Source organism: Colias croceus, chromosome Z (assembly GCF_905220415.1).
Source record: "Colias croceus chromosome Z, ilColCroc2.1".
In the NCBI taxonomy this organism is placed as follows: domain Eukaryota; kingdom Metazoa; phylum Arthropoda; class Insecta; order Lepidoptera; family Pieridae; genus Colias; species Colias croceus.
In genome coordinates this window covers 15,606,669-15,627,414 of record NC_059568.1, presented here as the reverse complement: position 1 = coordinate 15,627,414, position 20,746 = coordinate 15,606,669, and the positions used below count along the sequence as shown (strand labels likewise).

General features: G+C 33.5%; 3 protein-coding genes across 5 annotated transcripts in view; 1 reads left to right on the top strand and 2 right to left on the bottom strand.

Annotated features, from left to right (window-relative positions):
- The window catches only part of LOC123705207 (protein furry), a 112,769-nt gene extending 107,796 nt beyond the window's left edge, over positions 1 to 4,973 (bottom strand). Inside the window, exons 1-6 of the mRNA XM_045653899.1 lie at positions 4,801 to 4,973; positions 2,810 to 2,854; positions 2,534 to 2,655; positions 1,965 to 2,171; positions 1,226 to 1,377; positions 701 to 900 (exon numbers count right to left, since the gene is read on the bottom strand). Coding sequence (XP_045509855.1) covers positions 701 to 900; positions 1,226 to 1,377; positions 1,965 to 2,171; positions 2,534 to 2,603 — 629 coding nt within the window. The 5' untranslated portion in view covers positions 2,604 to 2,655; positions 2,810 to 2,854; positions 4,801 to 4,973. The remainder of the gene's footprint in view (positions 1 to 700; positions 901 to 1,225; positions 1,378 to 1,964; positions 2,172 to 2,533; positions 2,656 to 2,809; positions 2,855 to 4,800) is intronic.
- A 3,154-nt stretch (positions 4,974 to 8,127) lies between these two features.
- The window catches only part of LOC123705206 (succinate dehydrogenase cytochrome b560 subunit, mitochondrial-like), a 43,802-nt gene continuing 31,183 nt past the window's right edge, over positions 8,128 to 20,746 (top strand). Inside the window, exons 1-4 of one of the 2 annotated variants that reach the window (XR_006753271.1) lie at positions 8,128 to 8,375; positions 8,810 to 8,935; positions 9,754 to 9,899; positions 10,134 to 10,173. The gene's annotated coding sequence lies outside the window, so the exon portion shown is untranslated. Of the gene's footprint in view, positions 8,376 to 8,809; positions 8,936 to 9,753; positions 9,904 to 10,133; positions 10,862 to 20,746 lie in introns of those variants that run through there. The other variant, XR_006753270.1, reaches the window with a different exon arrangement.
- Positions 10,910 to 19,264, bottom strand: LOC123705204. 2 transcript variants are annotated; one of them, XM_045653896.1, is made up of 4 exons: positions 19,131 to 19,264; positions 17,594 to 18,827; positions 14,813 to 16,634; positions 10,910 to 13,812 (listed from the first exon to the last, which is right to left on the bottom strand). In XM_045653896.1, exons 2-4 carry the CDS (start codon positions 18,658 to 18,660, stop codon positions 11,686 to 11,688), a joined length of 5,016 nt encoding a protein of 1,671 aa, XP_045509852.1. In that variant the 5' UTR covers positions 18,661 to 18,827; positions 19,131 to 19,264; the 3' UTR covers positions 10,910 to 11,685. The 2 variants fall into 2 exon arrangements, with proteins under 2 accessions (XP_045509852.1, XP_045509851.1); XM_045653895.1 differs by lacking the exon at positions 19,131 to 19,264 and having other exon boundaries at positions 17,594 to 19,103.

Below are 20,746 nucleotides of genomic sequence, written 5' to 3'. Positions count from 1 at the left end.
ATAAAAAATCGTTTGAGTAGCTTAATGGATTATACATATTATTATCTTAAGAGAAGTTCAATAACATAGAAGCCATTACTTAAGACAATATATTATCTCTTAATGCAGATTAAGCATACAACAATGAGAAATAAATAAAACTAAAGAAGTAAAAAATGCACAATCAGCTCATTAAATCAGAAACATAAACAAATGTCTACTTTTAATTAATTAAGAATGATTCAAAACAAGACAAAACATTAACTTTTGCCCTCACTTCAAGGGCATACATGACACCCTTTTTTATATACAACAAAAATAACAGTAAAACAAAGTATATTCTTTAAATAATTAAATTATGTTAGAAAATGCTCATCCGATCTTTCATCAACTAATATCGATCCAAGATATCAGCAACTATACATATACAAATATTTTTACTGGGCTAAAAGATTGATTTTTTTTTACTGCTAGTTAGTTTTACTGTCTGTCTGTCAGTTTTACTGTTTGAATGGGTGCTACATTAACTAAAATGTACCACCCATTCAAACAGTAAAACTAACAACAACCAATCAAATTCTTGTTTGTAAGGCCATTTTTGGGGCTCCGAACCTCAATAGGAACCCTTATAAGACCACTTCCTTGTCCGTCTGTATCTCTGTTTCTATGATAATAATACATCCACAACACCCAATATACCCTCGTTTCTTATCAACCATACCTTTTATTCCTCAGATCTTGCTGCGGTTTCTTCGCCTGTTCGCTTAGTTGCGGCGAATCGGCCATTTGCCGTTCGAGCCAGCCGAAGAGCGCCCGCAACAGGGAGGGCAGGCAATGTTCCGCGACCGTACCGAAGGCGGATAATATCTGGTCCAATTGGGGGTCTTCGCCCCGTTGTAGTGTCTTGTTTAGCGGCTTCTCCTGAAAGAAAAATCAATATAAGTAACTTGAGAAACATTATGCACTTTAAGCATGGGTAGGATTGTGTGTAATGTTTATTTAAAACAGTTTTGTGAAGTTTGTTTAACAAGGATATAGTAATTAAGAAGAAAATTATCAGAAATTATTATTACTTTCAGCTTTAGCACATGAACAGAAATTAATACATGTGTTAAACAAATTTCTTTACTAAATTGCTTAACTAAAGCAGTAATCTTATACAGTAATCTTTCTCTCCCTCACTTAGATATCTATCCCTATACTGTTATACACAAATATTCAAATCTACCCTCACAAATAAACATACCAACGGTTCAGCCATAACAGCCTCCATCTTCCTCTCGGCCTGCACCGTGAACTCCGTGAACAGCAGCCGCATGACGAACTCGCCTGGCCTCAGGTCCGAGTCCGGGGGCGCCAGGGTTGGCCCCTTGTACTGACCCCATGGTAACATTGATCCTGCCATACATATTCAATTAAATTTCTAAGAATAAAGCAGCTTATTTTTATTAGATAACTAGAAGACCGACCCGGCTCTGCCCATGGTCTATATGCAACTTATGGTGGTCAATGGTAAAATAATTTTTGAAATCGGTCTAGTAGTTCCGGAGATCTCAAACAAACATAGAAACTCTTCAGCTGTATATTATTAGTATAAATAAGTTATTAGTATATGTAATATAATAAACTCAAAAGTCAAACTTATATTCTCATTACACACTATCACTGAATTCTCAGAATCAACAATTGGAGTGTAATAATAACAATGAGAAACATTATTTGGTTTTGCAACTCTGAACCTCATGAGAGATTTCAACATTGCTTCATATATCCAGTGACTTTATATTCATATTTATTTAAACGAAATATCATGAATGATGTAGCTATAGCAAAGATTTTACACAATGAGCTAACAGTTCTTTAGTCTGTTACAAAATAACACAAAATTAAGTCTATAATAGTCATTGTAGAAGATAGTGTCCATAAAAGATCTATTACAATCTGGATTATATACAAAAATAACCATCTTCTACAAAACAACTCACCTCTGCTAGAAATATACGAAGCTATGATATTGCCGGTGTTCCGGACATCAATAGTCGGCGTCAAGGTCTTGTCCTGCGAATGTTGGCCCAGCTCGGTGGTGTCGTTCGCGTGACCGTCCACTACGTCATGCCGTTCGGATAGCACGCTGCCCTCTGACTCCGCCTCACTGGACACCATGGACGAGGGCGCCTCCTCCGTCCCTGAAGCTATAGGTTTATGTTCAAGTTAGTCTGTTACTTTGAATATGGATTACGTTGATCTTGTTACCAGTAGATTTTGACTGTTAAAATTGTTTGACATCGCCGACAAGGTTGTACCAATTAAAATACTATAGTATTAAACATGAACACTTGTCGCCTTTTTTCTTAGAAACGTAGTATATCAGGTGTCATCTGGATGTTATACTTATTATTAAAAATATAAATGCAAACAAACGCTACACGAGGCTTGGTGACACTAATGAAAACTAATGTAAAATGTAAATCTTGCAATCAAAACAAAAATAATCAAAATTACATGGCAGATGTGTGAGATAACGTTAGGAGGATGGAAACAAACAGAAACTAACCTGATACATCTTCTGGATGGCCATCAGATGGAACGGTACTTAACGAATCTGATTCTTCGGAGGTCATCATATCGAATGATTATTGATGTTTGAAACTATGTTTAAAATTTATATTAATAATGCTGCAACGAAAAAGAAAATGTGTCACATGTATTAGCATTGAAAATTTAAATAAATGTTACGGGTGAATTAGAAGCACATGAATAAATAAGCATGTAGAGACTGGTGGAAATGTTGTGGCATGAACAACTATTGCAGTAATGAAACAAACCATACCTCTGTTGGCATTACTTGATGTGATCCAATTACGCATCATGGCATCTGGGAACAATTCATCATGGTTTTTATTGAAGTATATGTAAGTTATAGGAACAGTAATATATTGTACAACAATATTAAATAGTTACATTTTGTAAAAAATGTAATTCGTTAGTCTATTGACTACTAGTACAGAATAATAAGAATATCAATATACATTAATAATAAATTTTATTTTGTGTTAATCACATTTTACTTTTAATTGAAGGATGTTCTTTGCTTTACAACAAAAAATCAGTCTTTATGGACATGAAGAAAGAATACATTTACATTTTAATAGAAGGATCTGATCTAATTGATCTAATCTGATCTGATCAAATGTATGTTCTTTATTTCTTATTAGTATTTCTCAACAAAACTTTATTTCATCACAATTAATTATACATAATTTCATTTCTTACACTGAAGAGCTAAAAACTAACATTACTGTAATGTAACTTATGCTTAAGACAATATATTAAACATTATAAAATCATGTTTGTAGTTACTAATATAGATTTTGATTTACATTATTTATATAGTTGCCTTGCTTATGAATATAAAATACAAAGAATTATAACAATTTTTAATTAAGTTTCATATAACATATTTTATGCTAACTTAAATAAATATATTTCTGAACGAATTATACTAATTAGCTATAGGTAATACAAAACAATGACAAACACATGAGTATTTTATAACAGAGATTTGATGAGAGTATTTAATTACAGAGATCACTATGTAAGACTGTACTTAAGAGAAAAATGAAATAGAAATGAGTAAATCCTCACTTTTTACTGTACATTGCATATATAAAAAAAGTCTTAGTAGTTGGCAGCAGACAGAAGCAATCATTTCATAACATAGGGTTAAATAATACAATCTTTAAAGTGTGTTTTATTAGTTCTATTGTTAAAAGTTGATTGGTTGTAAAGTCCAACATTTTTAAACAATACCTAATACATACAAATTCATTTTTATTGAAGTTCATTAAATCAAAGCAATTAGAGCACACATTTACTCTCTGTTATAAAACATGGAGCTCATTTAAAATAATCAAAGGATCATTCTATTTTAGTACTGTTATCAATATAATATATTCCTGTACAATTGATATCATGAACTCATATTTTATGCACACATCTCGTCAATTAGTATTTGAAATGGAAACAATGAAGGAGATAAAAACTGCTTCATTGTATCTTAATTATTATATATTTGACATATTTTGATTTATCCACAGTTTTATATACAAATGATAATTAATATATTTGAGATAGGTACACACAACACACTGTAAGGATGAATTGAAGGGCATTATTGCTGTATTCATGTTAATTTACAGTGATTTAGTGATACAAAATCTCACAAGTAATGTATGAATCATGTTTATTTAGATTGGCTGTTTATTATTGAATACAAATTTTTATTGCACATTAAAAGTTTTGTATGGTTTCCACACCGGCATGAGTCATGCTTTGTAAGTGCAAGTAGTCATCATTCAAGTAGTAGTCATGCAAGTATGTGTAAAATACTGTGGATGCAGAATGCTACAATATAATATGATATTAAACCATAACATAGGTCAATAAGGACTACAGTAAATGGTTTTCTTGTCGAATTTGTAAGTAATGTAAAAAAATTATTGAAGTACCTTAATTAATAATATATTGATTATTTTACAATGATATTTACATCCATAGCAAAAGTGTAGAGAACATCATAATTCTAATAGCTCTTACAAAGAAATGTACATTTGGATCAATAAAATAAGTGCGTTATATTTTAAACTGGCACTTTAAACAAAGAATTACGTAAATTATTCATTGTTTCTTAATGTTCTTGCAACGCAATTAGCACCAGAAGCTATTGAAGGAACAAACAATACTATCGCAAATAAAGGAATATGAATCAAAAGTAATCGGTAGAAAAATTATTATAAACATGTAATATTTTAAATTATGTACCTACACTTTCCCGCTTGAACAATGCACTAAAAACACATCCATTATTAGCATATTGATCTAAATACTTAAAATAATACTACAAAGAGCAAAAATCCTAAACCAGAGTAATTTCACAATCGCACAGACTCAAGTTGTTTCAGACAAGTTAGATTTTTATTTTTTGACCCTTTTGACAAATTGGATTATGCGACTAAATGTCAAACAAAGATTTTCCGAAGCGCAACCGCATAATAGTCGTTCCACACGATAGTGCTTGTTTATGGTTGACCATTAAAAAATGTTTATGAGCTTTGGAATGATTTAATTTAAAACAGTAAAAGTAATAATGCGCATAGAAATCTTCGTCACTGTTCGGCAACTGTCATATTCTTGGAGCGTCTGAAGATGTTAACTAAAGCGGTTAAATCACAGAACAGTAACTGTGGGTTAAATGCATGTTAGGTGTGAAAGGGACAAAAAAACAACCAGGCGTCATTCAAGGTCATACCTTCCCGTGACAAGTCAACGTTCATAGTGCAATCTCCAGTGTATTAGATATTATAAGCTTCTTGGTATAATGTAAAATAACTAAATTCTTATTAATACTATTAGAATCCAATACGTATTGGAATGAAGTTCCTTATCGCGCGTTGCGAAAGACCAAAAGACAGTTGTGACGACACTTTTTGCTAAGCTTTGACCAAGGGCTTTGTCGCTACACGCAAATACGGAAACCACACGGAAACCCTTTATATTGTATAAAAACTTCCTAACCTAACCTTCGTAAAAATAATTCTAATATTTGTATAATTTAATAATTATAATACTTACATTAGAATTATTTTTACAAAGAAAAAGAAATGTATACATAACTTGATGATTATGCCACAAAATTAGATTTAAATCTGGACATACAGGCGTTTGATATTTACCAGTAAAACTTACCGGGATTTGAAAAGCATCGTCTTGGACTCACAGGAATTTGAAATATCTCTAATGGACTGGACAGGGATTTGATAGAAGTCAAGTTTTGGGACGTACTGAGGTGGTAGAAATGGGTAGATAGTTTATCGCGTTTTAAGTATTGGACATTAAAATAAAATATATAAATTAAAAGATAGAAATTATTATTATTAACCTTTAGCATCCCACTGCTGAGCAAAGAGAGAAGTCAATAAATCAAAACGGTTGAAAAAATCTCAGTACGGCCGGCTTCATGTCTGGGAATAACTTACAACTGTGCGTCTAGTTTCATTTATCTTTTAGCTGTTTTCTGAGCCTTGTCTGTTTTAGCTTTTGGTATTGTTTTTTTCCTTGCTGTGTCTAGAACCACCACCTCTATAGTAAAACTGTTTTCTTCCATCATTTATCAATAAAACGATTTAAAAGCATTGGTCACACCGCCGTCCCCGGAGAATAAAATGATAACTGCAGAAACACAACTGTTCAGGAGAAATTAAAAAACCGATAATTAACTATAACTTGCCAAGCAATAGACGTAGAGAGATAAAAAAAGCTCAGTAGTAGCTAATTTTTAACCTTTAATTACTGTGTTTAATTACGTATCAAAATAGTTTTGATAACTTTAAGAGAACTGGAGATACTTAAAATTTAAAAAGTTTGTAGCATTTGACTGATATGTAAATTTACTAATACAAACTAACTAATTATCACAACGTAGTATATATCTGTCAACTGTGTAATTATCATATAATCTCGTTCATATCATATAGGACCACTATAGGACAATGCATTCATGGATAATATCCAATGAACTTTTACTCTGGGGTTTTTTAATAAGACAATATTAGAGTAATCAACTATTATTATATTAAAAATGAACACAATAAAAAGTAATAAAAATCAGTCTTCCTGATCATCATCGTGATCATGATTTACATCTAAGATTTACATGGTCATACGAATGGCGCCAAAACATATTTTTACGAGAATAAAATGATAATAGGCGTTCATCGCTATTTCGCCGATTCGTTTTTCCGAGAATATTATTGTAATATAATAGTTATTAACACATATAGAGTTCACTTTTCACTATCATTATACTATCTTTATTTTCAAATACGAATATGTGCTGGGAATATTATTGTAATAAGTTATAACTTTGTGGATTACAGGAGAAAAATTACAAAAAAAAATTGTATAGATGTATTAGGCTACGTAAGCTTCAAATATCGCATAACAATAAAACTATGGTAATGGCGATTATAATTTTATTCTCCGGGGACGGCGACACGTGTTAGCTTCAACAAAATTAAGAGAAATGGCAGCCATCTTGGTGCCATACTGCGCTGTGATCGGTCGAATGTACTTGCCTGAGTTTGATAAACGACTGTCGTCGGACATACCGGAGTTTGAAAAAAAAAAAAATTACTTTAAACCTTATTTTAATAGAGATGCGATTGACTTACCCTGTGGACTTAAATAAATTTAAAAAGTAGAGACTGGTTTAGTTTTACAATTCACAATTATTGGCGCTATTGTTATCTCAATTCTGGTGGGGGAGTGGACTTACCGGAGTTTGATATGTATCGACTCTAATGATCTAAGACCACGAAGCAGGATTATTGAACCCTTCATCTTTTTTTTCAAACCGGAGCAACGTTAGCCTCTCGGACGACCGTGATCCTGCGGAACCAATCGAATTGTTTCCATTTTAAATAAATTAGCATTTTAGAATCATATTTAATAATATAATAATACTGCATAATATTAAAACCTCTTCTACACAGCTCTTCTACCATATTTTTGCATCATATTTTTATTTGTTATCTTGGCACAGATAACATAATTTCCACGAAAGACCCACGGCATAAGATATAAGCTTCTTGCCCACGGCTGTGCCCACGGCTTATTTATTTGACAGATCGGCCATATTGTAGAAAACGGTCTTGCCCTGAGGTCTTGCCCCTGTATCATTCTATTATTTGAACTGTGTTTGTACCTCATAGAAAATTTGGACTCTTTTGAACAGAAGGATTCGATTAAAATACTTAACGAAAGTGTGTAAAGAATTGACTATTCAGATGAAGTGGTTTATGAAGGCTATTGAGCCTACTGACTGGTCTTTGAGCTCAATAATTTTTTTACTCAATAATTTCAAGTGTTAGAAAACTTTTATACTTATAAGATTCATGTGATTATTGTTATTCACTTGCATAAATGGGTATTTTGATAACCCTATTCGTCTCTATTCATACTCATTTGCCCCAATTCATAAGGAATTTGACTTAAATAATACTGGCAACATTATTTTAGGCGCTGACAGCTGCATCGCCGCCGGCCGCGATGTCAACGTCAACCTTCTGAATTCTGACAGTTGGTCAAATGTCAATGACCAATGTGTTTTTAATATTTTAAAAATCAGATTTGTTTTCAAAATTGAAAATGTGAAGTTGTTCCTGTATATAATGGGATATATTTTAATAATAAAATATTATGTTATCGTTATATCTTTGTAGTATGCTAAAATATGGATTATATGCAAAAAATAGTTAAAATGAAAAAAAAAAACCTCACTGAATTAAAATTATTTGCTGTTGGATAAGAATAATAGGGCCTAAGTCATAATAACTTAGGTAAGTAGGTAGTTGCTCTTCTCTGACTGTTCGATTTTAATTATTTAAAACTAGCTTTCCTATGTGTTAATCCAAGTTACCCTCTTTATGTGTGCTAAATTTCATTGTAATCGGTTCAGTAGTTTTTGAGTGAAAGAGTAAGTAACTAACATACACACCTACACATACACCCGTACTCAAAAACCAGTAATGAAAGTAGTCAGCTGACTTATAGCCCAAAAGCTCCTCACCGTGAATCTTCATTCCTATTACTTTACATTTTCATTTTAGTTATTAAATCTAGTATTCATATATTTATTTATTTGGTCATTTCATGTTTTTTTACGATTTAATAAAAAAAATTCAAACTTTAACGAAAACACTTATTATACATGATTCTTTTCAATATTTTTAACTGTCTCATAGACTTCATTTCCATAACTTTTTACTTACAGGCTCAAGATTGAGCGATAAGTATGTGGCTCACCTGATCACAACCTCTCATATATACATCTGAAGTCCAGAGACGCTGCTGATACCACTCTATGAGAGATACAAATTCTTTGAGAAAAACACCAGAGGTAAATAGTCCATAGACCTTGCAAATGCATATGTGAAGTCAGTAAAATATTTATTTGATAAATAAAATATTTGTGAAATATAATCACCTTTAGGTTTAATGCTTACGAAAAACAACAAATATTTAAAATTCTATTGATACTACTTTATTTAACATTTTTAAAGTCACCTTTTATTTAATGATTCTTAGCACTTGTATTTCCAAACCTATTTGTATTTTGCATCACATGGGTTATTTATTTTTAAGGATTACAGGGAAACAAACTCAAATTAAAAAAACAACAAAAAAGACCACTCAAGGGGAGGCTCCCTAAATTTTATGTGAATTTGCATAAATATTCTGAAACAGTCACACATACAATCAAAATTGAACTTTATTCTTGAGGGTCTTTTTCTTTCCATGTACAAGACAGTTACGTAATTGTAACATTTTCGCTTGATTCATTTTTTATTCAAAAATTATGCCTTTTTAAGGATTATTAAATTTTTTAAAAGATTTACTTACTTAGACTTTGCCTGAAATAAATGTTAACAGTAAGAAAATATAGTTTACTATCCAATCCCAAGATATTTTTTCTCTAGATCAATTATTACTTTAGTAAGGTATAAACGAAATAACGGATTGAACGCGATCAAAGAGCGCACGCGATATTCAACTTTATTACGGCTGTGTTAGCGTCTAGCACCGTAGCGGTCTAACCGGTCTCTCAGTGCCAAAAATTATGTTAGGGAGCCTCCTCTTAAGTCTAGACTTTTAATTTTGGTAAATGAGACATTTCAATTGACTTTTTTATTCAATTTGCATAAATATTTTTTTCAGCATAGAAACTCGATTCTTGAAAATGTGGGAATCACTTGATTATGAATGAGGGAAATTAAAAGAGAATGGGACATTTATGTTACAGCTATGTGAAGAGTGGTATATAGAGGAGGCGAAATAACATATTATCTTAAAAAGCATATTATGTAAGTATGTATAATGTATATCCCTTAAGAATATAGTTTACTAATAAGTATGCTCCAATATACCAATTAAATATAAATTTATATTGCTTCATGTGCAGAAGAACTGCTTGTTGCATGTGCGGTTACTAAAAACAGAAATATAATATTATGACCTGAGCTAAATGAAATGCTGAGCCTAGTGAACTTAAAAAAATAATTGAACATTGACATTTATTTATCTATATTTCATTACAGATTGTTTGGTGTCATCAAAGATTCAGCAGAAATGATATAGGTGTGAAAATTAATTATTTAATAAGGTTTCATTTAATTGTAAGGTTTAGATACAATGTGATTTTTAAATACATTTATTATTATGTCATACACACTAGCTAGCCTAAGAAATGATATAAAATATTTGTTTTAAAATATATTATGTATTTGCTATTTTCAAATTGAATATAGATAGAAACTTATAAAAATCAGTTTGGATTATTTCATAGGAGACAATGTGACATTTTTCCTATAAGGGGCAGAATATTTCTCCAGTAAACTTATTGATTTTTGCTTATATTGTCTTGCATTGTTTTGTGAATTGTACAAACTAGAAAATCATTATAAGTTGTAAAGATAAGTGACTTGTTGACAGTTTGTTTGCTTTGCCATTGTATGGCCAATAAAAGAAATCAACCAAAGCTTTCTTTTATTTTAAGTTAAAATTTTTGTACTTTAGCTTTGTGATTGTTTTTATTCCTCAATTAATGTAAATTTCATTCAGTAAATTGGAGGTAAATCCACTCGATTAGTAAATTTTATATTTATAGGCAATTGCTCCTAATTTAATTAAGTGAATTTATATTCACTAAGAAATAATTAGTATAATTTATCAGTTTTCAGTAACCAACTTTATTGATAATTTCAATACCTATAAGTACTAAATTATTATGTACATACATTTTTAAGTAAATATATTATATATGCAATATATACTTATCAATTTCCTATGCATAAAAGGTTGATAAAAAAAAGAATCATGTTAACAATCTTTATTAGAGTTTACACAACAAAACAAAATTTACAAAATGCATAACATTGGACCACACCTACATGAATATTGTGCGGTTAATAAATAATTTAATGTCGTTACAACTAGTTAACATTAGTTTTTATTTTACCATTATCTACAAAGATTGCAAAAAATTTATAAAATTATAACAATATTTAAATTCTCGAAAATTTCGAACAATGAAATCGTTTTGTCGCAAAAGCGATTGCTATTAACAGTATTGTTAGCTTAGCCGATAGTAAATTTCGTTTAGAAAGGAGTACAACGACGACAATCACAGGTGTAATTACCATTTGATGAACACAACATTAATTTAATACAATTACTTACACATGACAAACTATTGAAAGTTCCTAGGTACATAATTTCGTTTTCTCGTACAATATTCAAATCATACAGCTGCCTTGAGTTTACATTTAATAACTATTGTGTCGTGAAGGAAACATTAATGAAAGTGGGAACGGTGCAACTAAAGTGTGCGCCGTCGAATTTCCCATATTGAAACAATCCTGATCGATTTTAACGAAAATCACGACTCACTAGCACAGTACACAACCATTCTTGCATCAAAATTCAAAGAATAAATAACGACAGTTACTTATATCTACAATTTTATTAAACTACAGATTAAGTCATACTGGAAAGTTTGGTTTTGCTGAAATGCTTCTTTACTTTTGTTTTATAATTTGAAAATAACCAATCTTTACATAAAATCCAGGGTGACAAAAATATAAAATTTACTTACTGTGGTATATCGGGAGGATTGAAAAATTCCCAATGATGATGGTGTACCGTTCTACTATCGCTTAAACCGAACATAATTAAGCCAGCAACCAGTACTAGACAAATTACCATTGCCATTTGAACATCTCTCTTGTCTTGTACGCCACTTACGTAGGACATGAAGGAGTTAAATACATTCCGTACTGCTCTACTAATCGAATTGTGACAGACTCGAATGAATTGAGCGCCGGCCTCTTTTATGGTTGGTTCAGGGGTTCTGACCGGAACAGGCATTCGCCGAGGCGAAGGCCGTGGTCTTGCGTCATCTGAACTGGATTCGCTGTGTGCCGCAGCTGGCTTCCGCTTCGCTCTACGAACTGGCGGCGCCGGTGTTGCATGATGAAGTTCCTGTAGTTCAGTAAAAGAAGGCTCTCTAACCCTTGGGGGGAAGTAAAGGGTCGGCGGTGGTGCGGCAATATCTTGCAAGTACGAATATAGAAGTGGCGTTAAGTCAGGTGGAGGAGGTCTTTGGGGTGGAATGCTTTCTTCTACCATTGGTGTGGGGCTATGGGTCGGTGGGGGTTGTTGAGATAAAGGTTCACTGTGGTCAACAGCCATTTTTATTTCCTCTTTTATCTCAGTTTGTGTCTCTTCTTCTTTATTATCTGGTTTTGGCAATGTAGGAACCACTGGTGGCTGTGGTTCGGCTGGAGGCTGCGGCACACTGACCGTAGATATTTCAGCAAATTTCTTTGCAATTTCGTCAATAACTGACTGGGAAAACTCTATTCCACTTACTGAAATATGACCTGATTTTGAATCTAATTCATTTACATGCAATGTCATACCTTCTATATCAGAAACAAGTATTTTACTTGCTTGCAATTCTGAAACGTTCAATCTTCCAACATCTAAATCTCTAACCTGTAATCGTTGCGTAACTAAGTTATCCAACTGAATATCTCTACCGACGTCTGATACCCGTTCAAGGGCACGATCCGTCGTTGGAATTTCTTTAGCAGCTTGAGAGACTGTCGTTGCTGGACCTCTAGATTTAGGTAAGGGTGGAACTTCAGGTATCTGTTCTTCAACGACATCTATGGGCTGCACTGTTAAAGACGCTTCTGTCAATATCTCATCGCGTTCATTTATTCTTGTCGGACTGGAAACGCGCTTTTCGACTAAAATGACAGTAGGTGAGGTACGGCCAATACCACTTGGCTTTGATAAATCGGTTATTTTTGGATCTGATAGTCTTAACGATTTTTCAGATCTCGAAGTGGGTCTAGTTCCATGGCCATCAGTCGCTTTATCAGAGCTTTTACCCACTATAGAGTCTTCATTAACAAGATCTCTCAACGAACTTGACATAGATATGTTTAAATTTTCATCTAGATCAAAATCAACATCTTCAGGTAAAGGATCAGTTTGAGTAGAAACCTCAATTTCTATTACATTATTAGGCTGAAATTCACTTGACACATAAGGAGATGACGTTTTTAATAAAGTGGATGTCTGCATTTCCTGAATTTCGTCGGTGTCTTCCATAGATTTTTTCTTTTTCTTGGGATCCCTTGGTGGTCGAGGCGGTGGTGGTAGTGGCCTGTCCTTCATTTTACTCAAAATCTCACCAGACTTTAGATCTTTGTGAGCGTCTTCAGGCTGTGGTTCATCAATCTCAACGTATTGAGTAAAATCGCCACTAATTGACCTTTTGGCGAAACTATCTAAAGTCATAAGACTAGCTGAAGATTTTTTCCTAGGAGGGCGATCTGGCGCAACTTTTTTACCTCCACCAACTGTGTAATACTTACGTTCTGAACTGTTACTCTTACGGCGTCTGACAGGTGGTGTTTTACTCTTTGATCTCCTTGCAGATTTTGTTGGCGAACTTATACCTTTATCTACAGTTGCGTATCCAGGACTTTCGTGACGACTCTCTCTTTCGATAGAGATGTCGTCTGCTGGGGGAAGGTTTGTGTCAAGGGTGAGTGACTCGGCGCCTCGTGATGTACGGTCATCATCATACAATGATGGTTCACGTGAGCTTCTGGATCGAGTTCTACGGGGTGGCGCTGGGCTCGGATCTGTGGTCGTTTCAGCTAGAGGAACTGTGTATTCGTGTTCAGTTCGATAAACGATTATCTGAAAGCGATAAATGCATGTATTATTTCTATTTCCATCGTATTAGTAATCACAAAGAATAGAAGTAAACTTTTGGTAAATAAACAAATTATTGTATCAGATTTTGTAAAAAAAAATATTAAATATACTGGGAAAACTAATTTGTTTCAGAATTATTTTTAATGTCAACCTATACTTATATCATAAAGCTGATGAGTTTGTTTTTTTGAAAGCGCTAATCTCAGGAGCTACTGGTCCGATTTGAGAAATTATTTCGCTGTTAGATAGATCATTTATCGAGGAAGGGTATATAATATCATCACGCTAAGACCAACAGGGGCGGAGCACTGCGGGTAAACCGCGGGGCATAGGTAGTTAATATATAATTATTGAGATAATAGTTAATACGAAGCCATTCTTATTGAACTAGGTCAACAATCGGTTACAGCTTGGCATCCAAAAATATATTTCGCATTACATCCAAATGTATAATATGAATTCGCTGGATATTTGCCAGGTAACATTCGGTTGAAATTATTTCATTTTCGTCATTATGCTTCAGATCAATGTTACTGGAAGTTTATTTTTTCGCTTAATTTATTGGCAGTTATATAAATCTATTTTAGGTCTATTAGTTATAGGTAATCGATTATATTTAATTTAAATAAAAATATTCTACTGAATTTTTACATAAGTATCAAATTTATACCTATCTTTATTTTGCTTGACTTTATGTTATATTATCATAAACATAGAATGAACAATTAAAAAAAATATATAAAATTTATATTTTTAAAATAATCATTAATGATAAAAAAAACAAGATGTTAACAACATAGACTTGACATTTTGAGTTATACAATGCCTGTTTAATTAGGTTTAATAAACGTTGCTGCACAAGTGAAAAATAACTGTCTTATCACAAAAACCTTTAGACAGGGCTTAACTTTAATCGCGGGTTTCAAGTGTGTAGAAATGTGTTTATTAGTTACTTTTGTTTTAATAATGAAGTATTACTTACGTCTTCACTGTGTTCGTCTAATTTTCCAGATTCATTTATCCTTTTAAAATCAGACATAGAGGAGTGCTGTTGTTCTTGTTTGCCAAACTTCTTTTTTCTTTTTGGTGGCATTGGAAGGGTTTGTGCCTGAATAGGTTGTTCAGGATATTCTATAAGGTCATCATTTGCATATTCGTGTATTGAACGTAAATCAGTTGAGGTATATTGTATGAATTCATGACTATCCTTTAAGCCGTCATCCATTATCTCTTCATTTGTCTCTTGGTTATCCAGTTGGTCTTCGGACATTCCTAAATCTACTTCACTAAATTGCATACTTGCTGTCACACTGTCATCTATGTATTTGATTGATTCAGTTTCTTTTTTCTTTCTTTTGGCTCTAGAAGGTCTAACAGGAGGGAACGTATAATAGCCGTCGTCTCTATCGTTGATATCTTCCGTTGAATATTTCAAGTTTTCATTATCATCGATCAGATCGTTATCAATGTCTATATCATTAGCATACATATGTTCGTCACCTTTAGAGTCGTTTCCCATAGTAACAAGAACATTTTTAGGAGTTTGAAATGCCTGTCGTATTTCGTCGCTTAAGTACTCTCTTACTTGTATATTTTCCCGAGATATTCCTCTCGGTCGAACAAAAAATTCGTCATTGTTTATTTCGTTAATGTGCGTGTATTCTTGGTTTGTAGGTGATAGGGCAGACATAGAAGGTGAATTCGACGATGCTTTAAAATCAGCATCTTCATCGAGATAATCCGGAACTTTATCGAAATCATAAGTTGCCTCAAATTGCTTTCCACCTTCTTCTCCACTACCAAAATTATCGTCCTGGTCAATGTTACCATATTCACGTGGTTGCTCAGAATCATTTGATTGGTAAGAGGATTCAGTACCAGTCTTTTTTACCCGAGTAAAGGTGAATGTAGGTGGTGGTGTGTCGTCCCTATTTAAAGTGGGGGATGAAGAAGTTTTTGGTAAAGGAGTTTTCTTCTTCTTAGAAAACAGCCTTGGATATGTTTTTGCTTCAAAATCAACTGTAGCTGTTGTAGCTGTATTTTGTAAATCAGAACTAGATTCGGTTATATCGTTTTCAATTTTTTGGTCCTTTTTCCTGCCAAGACTAGGAAAATTTATTTTAGGTCTTTCAGGCATTTTGAATTTTGGGAAATCGGGTACATTAAATTTGGGTCTTTCTGGTAGTGAAAATTTTCTTCGGTCTCCCAATGATAATTTTTCACGTATATTGAAATTTTTCATTCGTGGTCTATCCGGTAAACTAAATTTACTTTTATCAGGCATTGAAAATTTAGGTCGCTCAGGCATTTTAAATTTAGGTCTATCCGGCATTTTGAAGTTATTTATTTTAGTTTTTAATTTTCCCGCTTGCGTTTTAATTTTTCCCGTGCCTTCTTTAAAACGTTGTTGTAATTTACTATCCACTCTCTCTCCATTTTTCGTTCGACTGTCTCGTTTTAACGGTAAATTTTCTAATGCGGATGAATCGACTTGGCTTGTGCTAACTTCGCACTCCGTCCTTGATACCGTTGAAGGTGTATTTACAAAAAATCTATCTTCGATGTCTTTTTGTAAAGCCTCTGCGCTTAGGACAATTTCATTATCAGTTTTCTCTTCAATATCATTTTCTTTTTCATCTATAGGTTCTTCTTCATCAGATGTATGTTGTAAATATTTTCTTTCCAACGATGTGGTACTCGATAATTCGTCATCGGTTTTTACCATTGTGGGTTTTTCGTCTACGCTTGGTGCCGTGTAAATAATGTTAGGTGGTGGCTTCTCGATGATTTCATATTCGTGATCACTGAAAATAAGTGGAAAATTTTATTAATATTATCTTGTCTATTACTGATTTCCCTTATCATACACATAGAATACATTATTCGCTATTATTTTCATTATAACAATCGCTTTGCTTTCAAAGTTTTTAAACAGTCGCATAAATTAAAAAAACCCGTCGTGTCAAAGAGAATTATATTTAAACCGCACGCACACAAACACGCCCCGCGTATCATAATTAGGACACCCGCCGACGCTCGTTTTAGACGCAGCAGTCACCGGGCAAAAAGCTTTCAAGTGTTTCAAATTTATTTAGATTTTGCAAGTCGTAATTCCCGCCATAAAGTATGAAAAACGTCTTAATATTAACGTAGGTGTGCTTACCTTAGATTTGAAATAATATTACTAGCTCGCGACGTTGGTCTAGTGCCCACTGGATTTACGCGCTCCGGTAAAAGTGAAACCGATTGAAAAAATTGGCAAGCGCAACGGACTTCCGGTGTATATAACTGAACACTGCCTTCTCGTGTTGGTCTCACCGGTTTTTCTAAAGGGGTACCACCTTCTGATGTCCATCGACGCAAAGTACTCATAACTATAGAATTATAGAGATATAGGATTTATACCCCACCCATAATTTAGATTTGATTTGTATCTACAAAAATTACTTCAGTCCACCATTTCGCCCCAAATCTTAATACATATTTATATAGCGTGTTTGTGAATGCAGGGATGTAAAGGAACTAATCACGGCGTAAAAGCAACTGCGAGCACTGATCGCTGATGACAATTTAAAGAGCTTACCTACTGTGCAGGAAGACATTTCGGACAGAGCTATATTTAACAGACCAAGAAGCAAGCGCGTTCGTTTTGCATGTGTTTTAAATGTTATGTCACAATTGTGTTACTCATAATTATAGAGCAAAGAGTAGTATAATATTCGCATAGGTAGGAGTATAACCGAAATGTTTATTAAATATTTACCTGCTCTGTTTAGACCAATCGTTGTCTTGAAAGTCGTCTTTCCGTTTACGTTCTAGTTCCCTTGGGCTAGGGCTTGGGGAGGCTTCTATTGGTATTGTACTAGACTGTTCCATATTGTTTGCTGATTCATCGTCAGTAATTTCGGTTATGGTGATATTATATGAATTGTCATTTGGACGAGTCACCTTACTTTCATTTTGTGTTTCTTCTTCGACTCTGGGTTCACCTGTGTCACTACCGCCATCTGATACTGCATCACAGTCTAAATCCATTTTTTTATGCAATTTTTCCATAATATGTTCTTCGTTTTTGAGTGATGAAGTATCCTCAGCTACTAAGCTTGGATCACAGGACGCATTCGATTTCTTTTCTCCGTAAGAATCATCTTTCTTGTTCTCTTCTATAACATTGTTTTGAGTATCGGGACTAGAAGACACAGTATTTTCAGTATCTTGCCCTTTTGATTCGTCTATATCCTCATAAATGTGTTCTTTTTTCTTCCTAGGTGGTGGTGTATCCGTGCTTATAGTTCTACTTACTTCATCAGAATCTCCTAATTTAATTGCACTGAATTTTTGCCGACGTACTGCGCCTGGTGAATTTTTTAATTGACGTATTTCTTGAATATCATCATTTTTCTTTCGTTTTGACGAAGGTGATTTTTCATTTTCACTTTTTTCTAACTTGTGCAATGTTCTATCCGCTAAATGTTTTATTTTGTTTACCAAGGGATGACAACATTTAGTTTTCTCACGTGTTTCACTCATGCCTATATATTGTTGTTCTGGGGCACGTCGCTTAAGGATACTTTTCGGAGAAATATTTTTCGGTACTTCTACAGGCGTCACTAAATGTACAGGAGGAGGTGGGGGTGCCGTATGATTCAAAACATCTTCTTCTGAATCTAATGATATTTCTTTAGAAAAATTTGGTATGTGTACTCCTTCATCTTTTCCTTCTTCATCATGTTTTCTACTACTTCCAGGTGATGAATCAAGATTAAGAATCTTTTGCATGTCGTGGTCTACAGGAGAATGAGTACGAGATTTGGAGAACTCGCGAGACATGCTTCTTCTCGGCGTGGTCGACCTGATTATATCTTCTGCTGTTATTTCACCTTCGAGAGGGACCTTCAGTAGATGAGTCCAGGGATAACCTCCGGCCTCACGAGCTCTTCGCAGATCCTCCCATTGATATGTTTTTATCGGCAACGGTGGTGCATTTCTTTCTTCATCTGGTGACAATTCAGATTCCATATGTTTTATCAAACTATATATATGTTAAATAAGTTTAGTTTCATTTGTGGATTGGATAACGTCCACAGTCTCCTTTAAATTTTATAATTTAATAATATCCTTTTTTCACACGGACCCAGCGAAGCTATCACTGCCTAACCAACAACACGACATTTCGTTTCAATGAGAGTATCTGCTACTAAAACATATTATTGTGCTTGCGTGGGTTTGTGTGAAAATAGGTATGAATAACTTGTATATCACCGTTGAAGAGATATTTTTGACCAGTATCACGGATTTACCTTGAAGAGTTCGTACAGTAATAATCGCGTCTTCACCTTACCATAGCATACAATTATTGTTTGTTAATAACACTTCACTTTTTATATAAATGCGATTTGTGATCGGTATAATACCTGCGTTCAACTGGCAAACTCATCTGCGACCGAGCAAGCGATCTAAATATAAAATTGAGCGTGAATTTATTTTCGGTGAGCATTTCGCGTCATCACTAGACATAAGGCGGTCAATGTTTTTTATTGAAAGCTGAGAAATTCGAAGGCGAAAATCAAAAGTTCGATTTTGTTATAATTAAACGGTTATCAATCATCGGAATAAAATTGATCAGAGATGTAACGACTCACCTCTCTTGAATGCCGTCCAACTGCCTATTTGCTGAGCGCGGCTACCGTGACAAAAGCGTGATATTGTAATTTGCGATCCTTGGCCGTGTGTAGGCAATTACTGCTATGTACTTTACTCCTTTTGACGTCATTTTTCTATTGACAATATATAAAAAAAAAAATATGAAAATTAAGTCCGAATGGAAGTAGTTAGCTAGTTATAATTACTAAAAACTCTGTTTTGCGCAAATGTATATTTCCAAAAAATCAATAAAAAAACAAATTACATAATGAGTAAACTAGACCTTTGATCATTGTGTAATATGTCTATAATGACTGCGACAATGGGTACATAACAAAGGAGAAAAACTGTGTGAGTTTTAACAGTAGCCGTGAAATTATAATATAATTATAAACAGATGTAAATAGCTTCCCGCGCGCCCTCAAAATAATTCTGAATGTCCTTTACCTATTTTTCAATCGTTAAACTAGAATGCACATCGGATGTCTTGTTTTTATGGATCTATTTATAACGCAGCGATAAAGGCGTTCATGTGAAACGATTCGATTGGTAACAATACTATATGTAACATGTTGTATAACTTATGCATATACCTACTTATATAGCCTAAATTTGATTGGATAATTGGTATGTTGGTAAATGGTAAATAGTCGTAAAAATAAGTCTATTCCGTTCGTAATTCAATTTACTTTTTGGGCCTTCGCTAAAAACGAATCTAATAAATAATATTATTTAAATGTTTCGATAAACGTGTATTGATTCACGCATTGTTAATTTCATTCAAGTCTAGCTCAATATTTTATCAGAAAATTCAGTAATTTTTCATTATTTTCATCGTAATAAATTATTTGAAAATATTTTAATTTGTGGAACCTATCCCATTTTAAATAAACTGCAAATATAAACTGTGATACATTTATACTAATATAAGCATGGAAGTACCTAGTAGGTAGTAGAAGTGAATATTGGCCGTGGGGTTTATTCTTATTGACAATAGCAAATTGCGCAGGAGATTCATTATAGGTAGTTCATAAGTGTATGCACCTTAGTACAAGTTCATTACTCTTCCATCAGTCACATCGTCCCATAGGAGAGATGACCTACACGTCCGGAGTCAGGTAAGGAATAAGGTCAGCGAGATAATAATATTAAGGCTTCATCCGCGACATCGCCTGCATAGTCAATACCCTATGGTAATGAGTGGTTACTGCGGTAAAATGTCTCTAGCCTTTTACAATCTCCATACATAAAAATCGTAGCATAAAATCCTTGA